The sequence below is a fragment of the Clytia hemisphaerica genome, unplaced genomic scaffold (assembly GCF_902728285.1).
Source record: "Clytia hemisphaerica strain Z4C2 unplaced genomic scaffold, Clytia hemisphaerica genome assembly, whole genome shotgun sequence".
NCBI lineage: Eukaryota > Metazoa > Cnidaria > Hydrozoa > Leptothecata > Clytiidae > Clytia > Clytia hemisphaerica.
The window spans coordinates 66613-86172 of NW_027104476.1; the positions used below are offsets into that span (position 1 = coordinate 66613).

At 35.5% G+C, this 19560-nt stretch overlaps 1 protein-coding gene across 1 annotated transcript; it reads right to left on the reverse strand.

Annotated features, from left to right (window-relative positions):
* On the reverse strand, positions 1 to 1351 carry LOC136821441 (uncharacterized). Its single transcript, XM_067077675.1, has one exon. It carries the CDS (start codon positions 1255 to 1257, stop codon positions 256 to 258), a length of 1002 nt encoding a protein of 333 aa, XP_066933776.1. The 5' UTR covers positions 1258 to 1351; the 3' UTR covers positions 1 to 255.
* Positions 1352 to 19560: the final 18209 nt, after the last annotated feature.

Sequence of the window (19560 nt, forward strand, 5' to 3'; positions counted from 1 at the left end):
TAAAGTTGAGCCAACAATTAATATTATTTTATTTTTGACTATATATTTCGGACATAATGTCCATCTTCAGGTCTAAAAGAAATAATATATAAAAACATTAAAAACAGTTAAAATCCATATCTACACTCAAAACATTTCATACACACTCATATCAAAACACATACAAGCTCCTCTCTACAAAATTACGTTTGAAAAATGAACTATCAAATTTTAACTATCAGAATTCCGTAGTGCATTCACTAGGGAATAAGATAATTAAACTTTGATTGTCAAGGCCCTACTTTTGTATTCATCTTTTTTATTTAAAGTTGGTTTCAATTCATTAATGAACAAAGCTTCCAATGTCATTAGATAGTCTTCAGATTTGTTAGTTTGAGCTAGTATCGTGACGTCATCCATTGTTATTGTTGTATTGCATGCTTGTAGGTGTCGGCCGACTGGACTGCTTGATCGTTGATGTTCTTTAATGCGCTGCAGAGTGTGTCGGTTTGTTTGCCCGACATAGCATGCTTTACAACATGGACATAGAATTTGGTAAACTACACCGCTTTTGTAACATTTTTCGATTTCGGTTTTCAACGATGGCAAGATGGTTTTGATTTTACGGAGTCTAAACACTACTTTTACAGGTGCACCTGCATTTCTCAATGAACGATAAAAGACGTCGGACTCTCTTCCCCGATATTCAATGAAGATTTTGGTATCTTCAATTATGTTACTCTCAACCTCTTCTTCGGCATTAGCGTTTTCTTGTGGTGGATTACGTAACTTTTCAAGCGTTTTTCGAATTATTGGCTCATAGAACTTTGATGGGTATTGATTATTTTTCAAGATTCTACGAGCTTTTACAAGACTTTCATCAAGGAGGTCTAGTGTACTACAAGATCGAAAAATTCTGTGTATCATACTCGTAACCGCTGATCGTTTATACCTAAGGGGTGACAAAGCATGGTAATTCATCATAAGGCCAGTGTCAGTGGGCTTAGTGTACCAAGTTGAAGATATAGTCGATCCTTCGCGAATGAGGAGCATATCTAAAAACGGTATTTTGCCATCCTTCTCTCTTTCGATCGTGAACTTCAAGTTAGGAGCCTGCAACTCGTTGACTTCCTTCAATTCAGATTCAATGTCATCAACATGAATGTCTCTAAGAATATCGTCCATATACCTATCATAGATATTTGCATAACCTTTTAGCCGCTCTTCGTATTGATTTAGCCAACCGTTAGCTAATAAGGGTGCCGGAGGACTTCCCATGGCTAAGCCATCCGTTTGACGATAGTAGCCATTACAAGTCAAAATCAAAACGTTTGATGTACACACCTCCAAAAGTTCAGTGAAAGTTTCTTTGCTAACAGGTGGTTTAGGGTAATCTCCTGAATAAAGGAGATTGGTGCATACCGTTATCGCTTCCTGTACAGGGACGTTAGTGTATAATGAACAAACATCAAAACTTACAAGTTCATGTCCTTCAGGTAGCTCAATATCTGCAATCTTTTCAACTATCGATTTCGTGGATGTGTTGATATTACATTCTTCAACCACAGATAACCATTTAGAAACCTTTTTGGCTATCTTGTGGTAAGCTGAACCAGACATAGATACCACAGGGCGGATTGGAATGTTTGGTTTATGTATTTTCGTTAAACCATATAGACGTGCAGGTTGACTTCCAGTTGGTCGTAACTTTTTGTATAGTTCATCAGATATCCTATTTTCATCTTTAAGCTTTTAAAATAACTTATATCTTCTGTGTAGAAAAACCAAAAATTGATAGCGAAAAAGCCTTGACGTCATAGAAAAGTTTTGGCGCGAAAAATTTATTAAAAGAAAACTCATTTTTGTACGTTTATTATTTTTTTAAGAACAGTGAATAAGATAAATAAGGAATCATTGGTTACTTTTGGCATGTTCTTATAAAAGCCTTTTACCAACAGAATGGCAACTGGTGTTTTTATTTATTTGATTTTTTCTCTGTTTGATGATCAAGTTAATTCATTTTATTTGATCTTTCTCAAAAAAGGTGAGTTTATACACGTGCTAAACTAAACGTCTTCCCCTACTTTACCACAACATTGTAAATTTCTGTTTATAACCCTGTCTCAATCCAATGCATTTGGTTGGTTTAATCGGAGAAACGTTGTTTTTTTTTAAGAAAGAGAGCAAAAAGGTTAGAAGATATTCAATTCAAAGCATGGGCAAAAAAGTTTATGTTTTGATTTGATTGTTGAGGTTAAATTTATACACGCATACTTTACATTGATTCTCCAGGAATACAAAAGAAGGAATTAAAATATGTGATTACTAAAACCTATAAATGCATAATTAGAATAATTAACATAATATATGCATGGATCGTGCATCGTGAATCGTTGGATCGTGCATCGTAAATTACACAAACCGCTAAATTTGATAGGTCGATTTTTAACGTTTTTGAGCACTTTCCGAAAGTAACTTTTTTATTCAATTGAGCATAACTTTTGATCTAATGAATCGAATTTAATAAATGACCCATCAAATTTTAAGTTTATCTTTCTTCATTCCAATGAAATAGGAATGGTTCTTTTAAAATATTTAGATTTCAAGAAAATAAGTTTTAAAGGGAGAAACTTTTTTGTGGCGCACCCGGTAGTAATGTGTATCTCGTGAAATTTAGTTTGTTTTGTCCTTTAGCATTTTGGGTTGTTAAAATTCATTGGTCATTTGATTGTTGTCATATGATGTGGGAAAAGTTTTAGTGTTTTCTGAAATTTGATTAGCTTCTTCAGGTATAAAAATACAATAATAGTCCTATATAAAAACCTTTATTACATGATTGAGCTATAAAACAAATAAAAGAAAGCCTGAGGGGGTGTTGAGAATTGAAAATGAATGAACACTAAGTTTTAATAAATTGACACTGCTAATTTAAACATGGGTCATTTTGTTATATTTAAAAGTATTTTGCTCCTAAAGAATGGTCGAACAAATACCTTTCTTTCATTTTCCTAGGGCTTTTTCAAAATTGCTAATGAGAAATGGGCTAGGACTTGGTGCATTACATATACGTGTCTGGCCAACTTGTTCAGAACTACCTTATGTAACGGACTGACATTTCATGGAGTATATTAACGTGTGACAGCCAAAGTAAAAATGTAATACGATACTAGGTAATATGCAATGTATTACTTTATTTATGGGCTCGCCATGCACTCAGTAACTTAACTCGCCCCCTCCCCTCTCATTGATCTCGCAATCTCTATACTCTCACTACACTCAATCCATTCACCCCTCTCAATGCTCTCACTACAGTTTGTACACTCTTCATTCTCAACACTCTCGCTACTTTTCATTTAGGTAATAAAACATTTTCACCTAAATTTTAATCATTAAAACCCGTCATCCGCGAAATTAAATTCTCGCAAAAATTTCTTCTTTTGAGGTACTCAAACCACTCTAGTGGGTAGGATGGTGCTAGGGAATGATCTCATCCTTTAAACGGGAAATCCCAGGGCCCACTTTCATTCTAGATGAAAAAAAAGGTGATTGTCTAGATGACGCCCGAAACAACAAAATTATTGTGCTTGGTGATCTGAATGCTTGTGTCGGTCGCGACTGGTCATCCTGGCCATCCGTCATTGGTAAACATGGTGTAGGAAATATGAACTCTAACGGGCTAATCTTACTTGAATTCTGTTCCAGGTATCAATTGTCTGTAATGGGTACCATGTTTCAAATGAAAAATAATCTAAAAACTACTTGGCAACATCCCCGGTCAAAACATCTCCACCAAATCGACCACGTACTTGCTGATCCCCATGCAAAACAGTACATCAATGTCACCAAAATCGACCCTACAGCTGACTGCTTCACCGATCACAAGTTGCTAATTACGAATTGTTCCTTCCGAATTCAACCTAAAAAGAAAGGGTTTAAAACCTCCCAAAAAGTTCGACACTACGTTAACGTCTGAAAGAAAATTACGCTTACAATCTTTTCTCGACGAAAAACTTCCAGACTGTGAACACAACTGGGAAGAGCTCAAATTGACTTTACAACAAGCTGTAAAGCATACCTTTGATCAAAAGAAAAAGGTATCGAATGATTGGTTTGACGATCATGATGAAGAAATACAAGGACTCATCAAAGATAAACGCTTGAATCGAATCGAATTGCGTGATCGTATCAGTCAGCTGAAAAACCAATGGTTTCAAGAAAGAGCGACAGAGGCTGAATATTTCGCCCAGTCCAAAAACCACCAAGAGTTCTACGCAGCAATCAATAAAGTCTACGGTCCGAGAAGCAAGACGAATCATCCCATTCGATCAAAAAATGGTGCCCTCCTTACATTGACTCCAGACATCAAAGAGAGGTAGGTTGAGCATTTCAGCGATCTTCTCAATCAACCGACCGATGTCGAGGAAAGTCTCATCGACAACATTGAACAACTTCCAATCGAAGAGACGTTAGATCTCCCCATTACTGAAGGTGAAATCGATACTGCCCTAAAAAACACCAAACTTGGTAAAAGTCCTGGCCCTGATGGTGTTCTACCAGAAGTACTTGTACATGGTGGAAACACCCTGAAAGCCTTCATCTTTACTATCATCTCGATGTTTTGGGCAACTGAAAACTTACCATCAGAAGTCCGAGACCCAAACATCACCATACTGTTCAAAAAAGGAGACCGGAGCCAATGCGGAAGTTATCATGGAATATCACTCCTAAGTGTCATGGGAAAGCTGTTTGCCCACATCCTCTTGCGAAGGCTAAATCTCATAGCTGAGAAAGTCTATCCACAATCACAATCGGGTTATCGTTCAGGCAGAAGTACCATCGATGGAATCTTCACGTTGAGACAGCTAATGGAGAAAACTAAAGAGCAACGCCAGCATATGTTCATCGTCTTTGTCGACTTCACTAAAGCGTATGATACCGTCAATAGAGAATTCTTGTTTAAGATATTGGGAAAGCTTGGCTGTCCTCCAAAATTCGTCAGACTCATACGAAGTCTATACACCCAATTTAACGCTCGTCTTATAGTCGATGGAACCCTAATGGAGCCGTTCGAATACCGCAGTGGCGTAAAACAAGGCTGCAAACTCGCACCCACTCTTTATGGTATCTATGCTGCTGTACTTCTCTTACTTGCGTACGAAAACATTGGTCATCAGTTCAGCATAAAGATTAGGTTTCGTTATGATGGTGATCTCTTTGATTTAAAAAGATTGAAAGCCAAAACAAAAATATTTCTCGATTTCATCAGAGAAGCCCAATATGCTGACGACATTGCAATATTCAGTGACTCACCTCTCGGTTTACAGACTCTGTTAACAGCTTACAATGATATGACCAAACGTACGGGTCTTTCTATCACCATCAAGAAAACTAAAACCATGTCTATCGGTCCTGAAGAGCAGTTCTTCATAGATGATTCACCACTGAAAAGTGTAGATCAGTTCAAATACCTCGGAGTATCGTTACCAGCGACGGTCCGGTGAACGCTGAACTAATCACTCGAATTGAAGCTCTATCACCCGCATATGGACGTCTTAAGATAAGATAAGATAAAATCTTTCGGTTTTAACTCGAATAAAGCTATGTACATTTAAAAAAAAACACCACGGAGGGTGCATATAATATAAATGAAAAAATATAAACCGTAAAAAGGATAGCTCATTTTGTCAAGAAGCAATAAACCATACGGACAGCTACTAAAAGCTAGAAATTATATGGGAACCTAGTTTATTGAAAGTTGACAGCAACAGCATTGAGTGCTGCAAGACATGTACTAGTAATGTAAAATCGCGTAAAAACAAAAATAAATATAACAGAAAACATTAAATCCTAGTGAAAAATAGGTAATAAAAAGTTCTAAGACAAACATAAAATATATAATAAGGGCCTAAGAATTTCCAGATTTTAAAATTGTTTTTTTTAAGTAATTTGTATGCAATCTTAGAGGAAACTAAATGATTAGAGACACAAGGGGGACTCTGCAAAAAGAGAATGGAAGGAAAGGTGAGGATAGAGGAGAGAAGAGAGTGATAAGCAGGTGCAATGGATGTCATAAATCAGTTTAGAAAAAAACAACAGGGGGATGGATGATGATGGTGAAGCATCAGTTCGTACTTTCATATCAAGGGTTTGAGAACCCAAGGGAAAAATTAAATAAGATCGAATAATAAATTGGCTTTTATGTCGTGACAAGTTTAAGGGAGCTTTTTGAGATAGCCTCAGAGTTGAGCAGTGGCGTTGTGGGAAAATTTTTCTGAAGGGGCCAAAGTCAATTTTTTTAAATGGCGCCCCCAATTTCCCACAGTGGCGCCCCACCCACCAGTTTCTGAGCTTTTACTAATTCGTTTGCCTAGGCGTAATGAGGAAGGAAATATTTAATGGATAAGAGTAGATATATCTTTGATGAATGGAAAGAGGGAAAATCAGGCCCCAACATGGTTGGGGCCGATTAGAAAAATTTTGAAAATAGACAGCCAAGATACCCTAATTCACTAAATAAAAATAGACAAATTTGACTCTTGCTAGAGCGAAAAGAAACTTGTAATTCGAGCGAAGCGAGCGAAAGAATTGATGCTTTATGATTCAATATTGTTGTCAGCAAATTGGTTTTGGGGTGCAGTTAGATTTTCATTTAATAATGCTATATTGTACACACACAAAACTTGTAAAATACCTAGATTGCAAAAAAGTAACCAATTAACTTTATTGCGAGCGAAAAAAAATTACAAATAATTTAAAATTGCAAATAATTTAAAATTATCTTAGTAAATTTGTCTCGAGGCGCAATTTAAGGCACATAAAGTATGATTTTTATGATTGGGGCGTTTAAAAAATCTCTTTTGGCGCCCCTTGCTCCTCGGCGCCCCTTCAAAAAAGCTCCGCTGGGGGGGCCATGGCCCCCCCGGCCCCCCTGCCACAACGCCACTGTTGAAAGGGTTTAACTTTGGAATTATTTGATTCCAGCTTCTTGCAATAGAGTTTTTCAGGCTGTTAGACCCATAGGTGACTGATTTCGAAAGGACGAATGCTAGCTTTCCAGATCTGTTTCCGAGCTTATTTACAAAACCATTGAAGTAATTAGGAGATTTATTTTGGATAACTTCAAGGGCGAAGATTGAGTGTTTCAAAATTATTAGAGACTCAATGGGGAGAATTTTTGATTGAATGAAAAGAGGAGTGGCCGAGTCCCTAGGGCCTTTGAAGTGAATGAGTTTGAGTGCTTTTTTTTGTAGTGAAAAAAGTTTATTGAAATGATCTCGTTTTATGAAACCAAGAGTGTGAATACAATAACTTAGATGCGATTCAAAAAGTGCATAGTAGAGTCCAAGTAGACTTTTGTAACAAAGAAAGTGTCTCATTTTGGTCAAAATACCAGTTGCTTTAGAAAGTTAGAAAGTGCATTGATTTGTGCATCCCAGAGCAGGTGCTCGTCAATTAGAATACCAAGGTATTTTACTCGATTAGTGAGTTTGAGTTTTTGTCCACTGAGCCTGAAATTTAGATTTTTGTTGATATTTTTGCCTTTTCGACGAAAAATGACAATTTCAGTTTTTTTAGTATTAAGACTGATGGTATTTGATCTGAGCCAGATAGCAAGGTTTGTAAGATCTTGGTTTATTCTACTGTTTAGTTTTTTAAGTGACTTATCACGACATAGAAGTCCAGTGTCGTCAGCAAAATGGAAGGTTTTAGAGTGTTTGATGGATTTGTTTAGGTCATTTATATAAATTAGAAAAAGTAGAGGACCAAGAATGGACCGACCCCTGGGGAACTCCATGCTTGACTTGTTTGAAAGTTGAGTAATTGTTTCGTATTCTAACACACTGTTCCCGATTTGTAAGATAGGATCGAAAAAGTGCCAGAGGACCATTCCTGATACCATAGTGTTCAAGTTTATTTAATAAAATTTCATGGCCAACGGTGTCAAAGGCCTTTTGGAGGTCTACAAATATTCCCACTGCAAACTCATTTTGATCAAGGGCTGCTCTAATTTCTTCAGTAAGAGCAGAGATAGCATGAGACGTGTTATGGTTCTTTCTTAATCCAAATTGATTTTTGTAGATTTTTGTCTTCGTGAACGTGTTTTCGATTCCCATGATATCAAAATCTCCACAAAATTGAAAATATATGTCCAATGTTTATTACTTCTCCTCACATACGGCTGCGAGACATGGACACTATATCGAGATAACATCAACCAGCTCCGTACCGTTCAACAACGACACTTGAGAGAGATTCTTCGTATCAAGTGGAGTGATTTTGTGAGTAATGAGGAGGTGTTGCAACGATCTGGCGCTGAAGATGTTGGCTCGGCCACGTCGCAAGGATGAATGATGACCGTCCCGTAAAATCTCTAATGTATGGCGAACTCGATAAAGGGTCTCGCTCTGTCGGTCGTCCGAAGTTGAGATATAAAGATACGTGTAAAAGTGTGCTCAAGTTGGGAAGAATGTTGGATAGTTGGCAAGATATAGTTGGTGATCGCCCGGTATGGAGAAGCTCAATTGCTGGTATGTGTGGTAAAGTCAATGAGAATAGAATTGCAAGCTATCGACGGAGAAAAGAGCACCGAGCTCGAAAGAAAAATTTAAGTGTAAAATGATTAGATAGAATTTATTTTGTTTTATATTGTATTGATTAGTGTTTTACCTGCATCGGGTCAAAGGCGTATTATTATTATTCCGGGGGGAGGGGTACTGAGGAAAATGGAGCGCACGGTGTGTGCTGCCCTTAAGGGTACCTTTTTTGGACTTCCAAAGTCCCGCTAAGGGTCGGAAAAATAGGAAAATTTCAACTTTTTACCCCCTGAAAGATGGAAATTTGGTCAAAATTAGTCAAATTTGTCCCGATAAGGGTCGTAAAATTCCCAAAATTTTGTCGGGCGGCACCCTCCCCCCTTAAGCTTGCAACCCTAGTACCCCCCCCCCTCAGGTAGTTTCGCACCAAAGTTTCCTAAAAGTTTTACTTTCAATGTATTAACCATGTCTCATCTGTTTGCTTTGATATTCTTAGCTTTGAGGAGAATTTTTAACCGCAACTTTTGCGAATACAGAAAAGAAGTAAAAAGGAATGGCGAAGTAAGCTTTCATGCAAAAACGTGTCAGATATAACAACAGGCGACTGAGGTTGAAAATTCGCCAATTTTAATTGAAATAATAGCCAATTGAATACTTCTGGCAGTCGGCACATTTCTATCATTATGTATTATGTATTTGTATCTTTATTGAACATGTGTTTAAAAACAATTAGGGTAAAAACAAAATTACAATGGCAAAAGCTAATAAATTGCCTCATGAACCATACTTTAATGGGATAAATTTTCGTGAATTTAGGTGCCAACTACGAAAATAAGCCAACTTTTGATATGTTAATACGTATCTCCTCGCTCTATTTTAAAATAGGTGACTCTTATTATTCGACTGGAAAAAATTTTTCAAAAATTTCGATTTCTATCCGATTTGCGAAAAAGCTCTAAAAGGACATAACAATAACACATAACTGCGCAACCCCAATGAGAAAATACCTTGAAAAAGAAGTTAGAGGGATGTTAAATGGATAATAGACGGGCAGGGGGGCTAATTGCTGGAGGGTTCGAAATTGTAATTTTTAAAACCTAAGGTAAATATTAGACAGGAGAACCGTCCTGTATTTTTTATAATCTGATGTATACAGGACGTGTATGACCTGTGAGGCACAGATCTGCCTCAAAAATCTTACAGTGGGAAATTCGAATTTAGCGCCGTCCTCACTTACTAAAATAAAAACCAAATTTCGGAAGCTAAGAATTCTCTAAGAAAGTGTGACCAGACAAACAATCAATTGTAAAAGGGGTTACGCACGATACGAAAATCTCGTGTTCGCAAGCAAAAGGTTTTTTACACTACATACCGTAAGATTGCTAAACTTCCTTATTCCCAGCGAAACTTTTCGATTGCTAGTGTACAACGGAAAAGGACCAAAACGCCACAAAAGTAGATTTAACACCGATTTTAGCCGGAGACGCTTAGAAGCAAAAAGATCCCGGAGACGGGGCAGGTATGTTTTCCCGGGAATGAGAAAGTTAGCGATTTTATGATACAATTTTAAAAAGTTGTACCCAGCCGTTTGCGTGATGCGTGATCGGGAAATACCTTGAAAGAAATTTTGGAGGGAATTTAATTTGGCGGATGGCCAAAAAAGTTTTTTCAGAGGGAATTTAATTTGGCGGATGGACAAAAAAACTAAATTTGGCGGGAATTTAATTTGGCGGTCGCTTAAAAATTTAACCTTAAGATGGCGTCAAAACAGCGAAAAAATAGCAAAAACACCTTAAAAGAGATCATATTTTCAAAATGTTTATTTTGGCGGGAATTTAATTTGGCGGGAATTTAATTTGGCAGATGGCGGAAAAAAGACATTTTGGCAGGAACTAAATTTGGCGGATTTCAGTCAAATCCGCCAAATTTTCTTTCCGCCGAAATTTCTTCCCTTAATAATTCGAGGCATGATTTGGGCTATTTTCGCGATATTTGCATGGTGAACAAACCTTAGTACTTTTCATGATCGTCACGAGAGCAAGGAAAATTTCTATCAATCAGTCAATGCATTTTAAATATGTACAAACTATGGTGAACCAAAAGAAAGTTAATATTCTATTTTCAAAACAAACTGCTTTTTTGAATTTTTTTAACTCAAATATCTTAAAATTTCAACCTAAAATACTTTTTCTCTTTTCTCGTTTTCTTAAGTCAGGGGGTAATGTATATCTACAAAAATTGATCTTGTTCATCAAAAATTGAGAATATTTTACAATAAGAAAACCAAAGGAAAATTTATATTTTCAAAATAGATGAAATATTTTGCATATACTTTCATATATAAAATACAATAATGACCGGTTAGTGAGGGCTGTACTGAGAAATATTGCCCGAGGTCAAGTAACGACCGAGCTTGCGAGGTTGTTGCGTTGACCGAGGGCAATATTTTCAGTACAGCCCGAAAAAAACCGGTCATTATTGTATTTGTTAACCGTTTCCTTCAACTTTGATTGATTTTTAGCGCTTTATCCAGGAAAAATAGCGAAATAAAGCAGAAAAAAGAAGCGAAAAGAAATTGCTATAATTTCTGACGTCAGAAATAAAAAATGAGAGAAATGATGTCAACGCATTGTTCATTTTCCTTTGAAAAAGTGACGTCACAATGAATTTTCCTAACGACGGGCAACTCTGGACAATGTAGGCCCGTCGTCATGCGAAAAGAACCAATTGCATTGCGCAAAAAGCCATGTAGCCCGCTTCGAAAAAGTAACCGGTTAACAATATAAAATATTGGAGAAAAGGTAATATATATAAAATATTGAAAAAAAGGTACAAATTATAGCATCCAAAAGATGTATTTTTTGAAATGCATGTCAAGTTAAAAACTTTCAAAACAGGGAAACAATTTCATAATTTCAAACATACTGTACACTTTTTTAATATAAGAACAATTTTGAGCTGAAACTACTCAATTTCAAACAATTTAGGGGTCAAAGTAATAAAAATTGGGTATAATGCCTATATAGATGAACCCATAGTCTGCGGCCAGATCAGAAAATTACTATTTTTACATATCATATCTATCATGTTCTTATTAATAGGATGTAAGTGAGGTCATATTTTCTGATCTGGCCGCAGACTATGGGTTCATCTAAATAGTTCATTATAAAAAAAATCAAGTTGGAGCATTTAAAGCTATAAAAGTAGTTTGGTTAGACATTCCCATTTGTAGATCAAGAATTGTTTGTTAGTTAGTAGTTGATACATTAGTATATTCAGGGCTTACTTCATACTGTTTGTACATAAAAGTTATTGTTAAAGTTCTATTTCAATGATCTTATATATTACTTAACCCATCAAAAAAAAATTTTTTTTCTGGCCGGCCGCATCAAAGCTTTTTTTCCTTCACCCGCATTCCGGAAACACTACCTTTTTTTTTATTTTTGCCTGACAGCAAAACTTTTCTACATTTTTTAAATGCATGTGGAAGAAAATGTCAAGTTAACGACAAACATTTTCCACATTTTAAATGCACGGGGAAGAAAATGTCCAAGTTCACAGCAAAAATTTCCACGTTTTAAAAGCACGTGAAAGAAAATGTTCAAATTCACAGCAAAAATTTCCACGTTTTAAACGCACAGAAGAAAATATCCAAATTCACAACCAAAAGTTTTCCACGTTTTAAGCCAGTTTAAGCGCACATGGAGTAAAATGTCCAAATTCACAACCAAAGGTTTTCCACGTTTAAAATGCACATGGAAGAAAATGTCCAAACTCACAGCAAAAGTTTCCACGTTTTAAAAAACGCTTGTGTGCAAGAAAATGTCCAAATTCATAACCAAAATTATTCCACTTTTAAAACGCACGTAGAAGAAAATGTCCAAATTCACAGCAAAAATTTCCACGTTTTAAACGCACGTGCAAGAAAATGTCACAAATTCACAACCAGCAAAAGTCTTCCACGTTGTATTTTTAAAACATCAATCATCAATCAGTAAATTTTGCTCTGGGTTTAAATTTTTACATTAAAGCTAACCAGTTCATATCCAACCACAACCATTTCCTTAGGTGCCGCATCTACCATCTGATCCTGATGTCTGACCATCATCATAAAGTGTGAGTTCAAACTTTTTTGATGTCTCAAGTATTTAATTTTTCAAGTATAGCATGGTCAGATTTATCCACAAATATTCAGTCAACTGCCTTGTTAGAATTTGTGTAAATATACGGGCAAAATTGAAGTTAGTTTGTTGTGAAAGTTGATAAAATATCGACCGAATAAAATATCCTGTTTTTCACCAATAAGAGATTGCATCAATCTCTCATGCCAAACCAAACGAAACATCAAATTCAGGAAGGAATAATAAGAAAACTTCATCATCAACCATTTCTTGTAACAATCACACAAAAATCATGATCCAATTCAAATTCAAAAACCAAAGAAAATAGTAGTCAGGGAGCAGAATTCAATATCTCGAGTTAGAAGCGTTTTTGCTTAACTCTAAAAAAGAATGGGGTAGTTATATACCGTTGGAACGGAAATTTTATGCTGATTATGGAAACCCAGGTCGTAAAAAGTCTATCCTGGACGATTTTAAAAACGAGGCTGGAGTTTGCACTCCTCCGTGGTGTTTTTTCGATTTTACCTGTTTTAGTAAAATGCTGACTGTCAGCAAAGTAAAGGTTTTTAGAATTTCATTTTTTTGGAAAATTGCTACCAATAGAATTGCCTTTTAGCAAAAAATTCAAAATTTTTGAAAAAAAATTCTTTTGCACTCCTTCCTGGAGGTTTTTTGCAAAAATCACCGTTTTTACAAAAATATACTGCTAAAACAAGTCTGCTGGCAACTGAAATCCGGTTCAAATGACCCCTTTAATGGTTTTGACGGAAGAACTATATCTTACTATGACAAAAAAACGAAAACTGCTGTCAAAAAACAATTATTTGGCTTTTTGCTCTCCTTCTTTGGTGTTTTTTGACAAAAATCGATTTTAGCCGTTTTTAACCAAAATTTGACTTTTACAAACTATTCCCTTAATTTTGGAAACTGAATGCCTTCGTATCTCTAAAAGTTATTCTCCATTATGTAAAATGATGAAAAAAATCAAAAATTGATCTCCTCCGTTGATGCTTTTTGACCAAAAAGTGATGTTTTTGAACGAATTTCTGCCTGTCCAGGGGAATTTCAGGCTTAATTTAGGGAACTCAAAATTTGCGTACACGTGAAATTTTCTCATTGAAATGTGCTCATTAGGTCCTTACGAGTGAAAAACCATCGAGTGACACTTTACACACCTTGAGCATTTTCCATAATGGTGGAAATTTCAAAATGGCGGATTTTTTTTTGAAATTTTGATGTCTCTGAACATGGACATATTATATACCGTTGGAAAGGGTTTTTTCATGCTGAACAACTTTTTTGCTTACAAAAAGTCATAAAATGTACTCAATGTGAGTAAAAGGGGACAAAAGGTGTTACAATGATGCCATCATCACTACCAAAAATTTGACATTTGCTTCAAATTATTGAAAAGGATTTTTCATTACTCACGAAAAAGTCTGAAAATCTAATAAGTAATGTGTAATGTACAAGTAAAAAGTGATAGAAGGTATCAAAATAACGTCATCATTGTCCAAAGCATTGACATTTGCTCCATTATATTGTATATTGATGAATGTCTATATACCATTGGAAAGTATTTTCATGCTGATGTTGGTGCACCATAAAGAAGCACTGATTCGACTGTAGCACGAAAAAGGTTGTGTTTAATCTTGCCATGAAGGTTTGATTCAGTTGTAATTACTTAATCATTTTGAGATTCTCACATTAACATTCCAGTGGAGGCTTTGTGACTGCCAAGGCAGTTGAATTCTTCTACATTTTACATTACAAGAGTATATCCATGTATTCGATCTTTTTTGAGCTAACATGTAGAACTATGACAGGAGAAACTTTAATAGTGTGGAAGAGTTTTTCTGCATCTTCAGAATTACCCAGATTGTATCTGTAAAGTAGTACCTGCTTCTTGATCTTTGGGGAATAACACAGTGGCATATCCACGGGGGGATGGGCGGTTCTCCCAAAAAAAATTAAAATTGACCAAAAAGGTCAAAGTTTTCCCAATAGAATGTGAAGGGGTCTGTAGTTTTTGTAACCTTTTTCTGGCTACATCTGACCTTTTTAAGGCATCCTTTAAGCTGCTTGATATTTCTTAGAAATTTTTTTTTGCGTTTTTTACACTTTTTATCTATTCTCACTAACTTTGAGATTTCCAATGCCATTTTTTAAGCTATTTGAACTTGCTTACAGCAAAAATTTACGCCTGCGGCGCATAAGTTACGAGAAAAGTTTTCCTCCGAAAATTTCCTCTAAAAAAGGTGAAAATTTTTCCAATCTCGCCCCCCGAAACGAAAACTCGTGGCTACGCCTCTATTACACCGTATGTTTGTGGCGGTTGAGGGAAGTCTTCAATACATAGTCTAGCGACAGTTTAATAGAAAAGGTGCCAGCGCACTTTTATCGAAGGCATCTGTATCATTTAAAGGCAATTTAACCATGGTATTTGTTCTGTAATTGAATTGATGATTGGATTACAAAGAATCGGAATCCCAAGTCTGAAATATAGGCTTGCGTTATGATATAGTTGAGATCTTCAAACTTTTGAATCACTATGACAACAAATCATGTGTTTCTAAAAAATTTAACCAACAAATAAGACCTGAGAACACAGCTCTGAACTGGTAAAAGTTTTCGAAAGTTATGGTGATCGTGGACCCTAGAGCAAATTTACTATCGAGGCATCAAACAGTGGAAAAGTCTGTCTGAAAAAGTAGTTAAATCATCAATCATCCAAGATATAAGAGTTTAAAGAAGATCTTGGAAAGACGAAATGTTTGGGTATGATTGAAAATGTCACTATTGTTGCATATCTGTAATATCTGTATCTTGTAATAAAACAAACCAATGTGTGAGTGATTTATAGATGCCCATGTGCTTGCTTCGGAATCTGTAAAGCTTTACTATTACTTAGTTGGGCCCCCAGCGGTTTGTGTTAATGTGTGAAAATCCATTTTTTTATTGCGTTAATGCGTGAATCTGCCCTGTTTTTTGTGTGAACGCGTGAATTTTTCCTTCTCACTCAAAATTTGCGCCGAATTTTTGAGGTCGGATTGAATCTAGCGATTTCTTTGTTTTTGAGTGATACTTTTTCAAAAATTTGGCGGTGAATTTTACTTTCAATCCGGCATTTGTTAGAAATCCAGGCGGGTCGCTCTAGGCCGCGCAACTTTGGTAGGATCTTTTGGCTTCAAATCCTACCAGATTGACTTCTAGCCTTCGGCTTATATTTCATTGCTATTGCTTTATACTCTACATTACATCCTACATAACACATTACTCAGTAAAATTTCAGACTTTTTAGTATTAAGCGAAAAAAATGTTCAGCTCGAAAAATCCTTTTCCGGGGTGTCTACAGACTTGTTCTCATTAGTTGCAAGGTTTTAAGTTTTGTAGGGTCAAATTTTAGGTATTTTTCACGGTTTTCGGTTCATTTATTGAGTATCTTTAAGGTTTCTCGGGGCTCCATTTGATTTTGACTGGTAGTACAATACTCTTGAACGAGGTGTGTATAAAAGATTATTTCGTAGTATTCTCGAGATTACGAGAGAAGCAAGCACGAAATTTTTTTGGAAATATTGCTTGTATAGAAAGAGACTTCGGGAAAACTCAAATCGAACCACAAGGCAAAATGCTCTTTTTCAAGGTTTTCAAGGAATTCCTTTAGATCATGTACACTTTTCAAGGTTGTTTGGTCTATTTTAAAGTTTCTTCAAGGTTTTCAAGGTCCTGTAGTCACTCTCTTTTCAATAATTTGAAGCAAATGTCAAATTTTTGGTGGTGATGATGACATCATTTTAACACCTTTTGTCCCCTTTTACTCGCATTTAGTACATTTTATGACTTTTTTGTAAGCAAAAAAGTTGTTCAGCATGAAAAACCCTTTCCAACGGTATATAAAATGTCCATGTTCAGAGACATCAAAATTTCAAAAAAATCCAAAATCCGCCATTTTGAAATTTCCACCATTATGGAAAACTCATCGCAAATAAGGGTCCGTAGAATATTCGCGGATTTTTTGATTTTGACGAATAAGTGACTTTTGTTCACTCTTTGACTATTTTAACACATCTTATAACGTTAATACTTATATTTCTGTGATATATAACGACTCTGTATTCTAAATTTAGGGGTATAATGGATGGTTTGTGTGGAAAACAGTCAAAATTCATGTTTCAAGAAATTCCGTATTTTTGAAGGTTTTTCAACTTTTGCGTCAATTGCTCTGCCTGACACATATAAGTTTTATGGTTTATCTTGAAAGCTTATATAAAGGCTGATCGATTTACGTCTAGGCAGATGGTACAATTTGCCTGTAGATTCCAAAATAATTAGTTTGTTTACACAAAAATCGGCTACCTTCTATTTTAACGCTCTCTGCACGCGCGGGCGAAATAGTGCGCACATCTGCCTCGACGTCAAAAGTCAGTATTTTTTATTGTCTTTCGAATGGTGTATTAAAACTAATAGGTCTTCAGCAAAAGATGTCAAGCAAAAGGGGCAATCAAAACTACATATGATGATTATTTTCGAAAAGTCCCGGAAACACCCTATCTATCAATTTCACAGACCAGACGGAACATCCTGTATACAAGCGACCCTTTGCTGCTTTTTCCGTACAACCAACTCATAGTAGTTTGGTACTGATTCAGCTAGCCAATCAAATCGCGTCAAGTTTTCCCGCTATAATTTTGTGAATTTTGTGAAGCGGCAAAATACATTTTGATGGTAGTGACCAAGCATCAGCAGGATTTTGAAACTGTAAGTACAAACCTTTTACATTCTTCAGTTTTGGGTACTGCTGATTCTACTGAATAATGCTGAATCTGCTAATCACACAAGAAGTCAAAACAAGCATTTAAGTAAGTTTTTGGAAAAGGGGTTCAGTCGTTTTTATCTGTTTATAAGGGTAGTTAAATAATCAACTGAGCATATAACATTTTTCCAAAGTTCCATAAGTTACTCAAACAGGCAATATCACAACATTTCAAAAAGGTCTTTGAGGTCTGTTACAATTTTCAAAAATTAGTACTCTCTCTCTGCTGATGTGTAAATTTTTTTCCTTTTAACTACGCAGTGGTTCTTGGTCACCTTCTAATCTTTGGCTCGAATAGGCGCATGCGTGGTCATTTTGATGGCTAGCTTTAAAGTAATATTTAAAGTTTTTGGAAGTAGATATTGGTTTTAGAATTTTCAAAAGTTAATTCCTGAAAGGTTTTTTTTCTTGTTCAATTACGTCGTGGTTCTTGGTCACCTTGGTGGCTCGAATAGGCATGGTCATTTCGATGGCTAACGTATTATTTCAAAGTTTTCGGAGGTACATATTGGTTTTAGAATTTTTAAAAGTTAATTACAGAAAAGTTTTTTTTCTTTTTCAATTACCTAGTGGTTCTTGGTCTTGGTGGCTCGATCGAATAGGCATGGTCATTTCGATGGCTAGCTTTACGTAATAATATTTAAAAGTTTTCGGAGGTACATATTGGTTTTAGAATTTTTAAAAGTTAATTCCAAAAAGGGTTTTTTTCTTTTTTAATTACGTAGTAGTGGTTCTTGGTCACCTTGGTGGCTCGAATAGGCATGGTCATTTCGATGGCTAGCTTTACGTAATATTTCAAAGTTTTCAAAGGTACATATTGGTTTTAGAATTTTCAAAAGTTAATTCTTAAAAGTTTTTTTTCTTTTTTTTAATTACGTAGTGGTTCTTGGTCACCTTGGTGGCTCGAATAGGCATGGTCATTTCAATGGCTAGCTTTACGTAGTATTTCAAAGTTTTCGGAGGTCATATTGGTTCAACTATTTTCAAAGTTAATTTCTGAAAGGGATTTTTTCTTTTTCAATTACGTAGTGGTTCTTGGTCACCTTGGTGGCTCGAATAGGCATGGTCATTTCGATGGCTAGCTTTACGTAGTATTTCAAAGTTTTCAGATGTACATATTGGTTTAACTATTTTCAAAGTTAATTTCTGAAAGGGATTTTCCTTTTAATTACGTAGTGGTTCTTGGTCACCTTGGTGGCTCGAATAGGCATGGTCATTTCGATGGCTAGCTTTACGTAATATTTCAAAGTTTTCGGAGGTACATATTGGTTTAACTATTTTCAAAGTTAATTTCTGAAAGTTTTTTTTTCTTTTTTTTTAATTACGTAGTGGTTCTTGGTCACCTTGGTGGCTCGAATAGGCATGGTCATTTCGATGGCTAGCTTTACGTAATATTTCAAAGTTTTCGGAGGTACATATTGGTTTAACTATTTTCAAAGTTAATTTCTGAAAGGGATTTTCCTTTTAATTACGTAGTGGTTCTTGGTCACCTTGGTGGCTCGAATAGGCATGGTCATTTCGATGGCTAGCTTTACGTAATATTTCAAAGTTTTCGGAGGTACATATTGGTTTAACTATTTTCAAAGTTAATTTCTGAAAGGTTTTTTTTCTTTTTTTTTAATTAAGTAGTGGTTCTTGGTCACCTTGGTGGCTCGAATAGGCATGGTCATTTCGATGGCTAGCTTTACGTAATATTTCAAAGTTTTCGGAGGTACATATTGGTTTAACTATTTTCAAAGTTAATTTCTGAAAGGGATTTTCCTTTTAATTACGTAGTGGTTCTTGGTCACCTTGGTTGCTCGAATAGGCATGGTAATTTTGATGGCAAAGTTTTTACAGGTCTTTTTAACAATTTTAAAGATTATTTTGGGAATTTTTTCATCACAAATTTGCAAACGTGATATTGTTAATTTTATTTGAAAATTGAAATATTGATGGCTAGGATTACTTATTTTGAGGTTTTCTTTTTCAAATTAGCTACTTTGGCGTAATTAATTAGTATCTAGATTTTTGAATTTTTTTTTGGGGTTAAATCATTGATTTCTAAATCTTTTCAATCAACTTTCTCTGAAATTAATTAAACACCTTGATCCATTGAAAAAAGAAAGAAAAA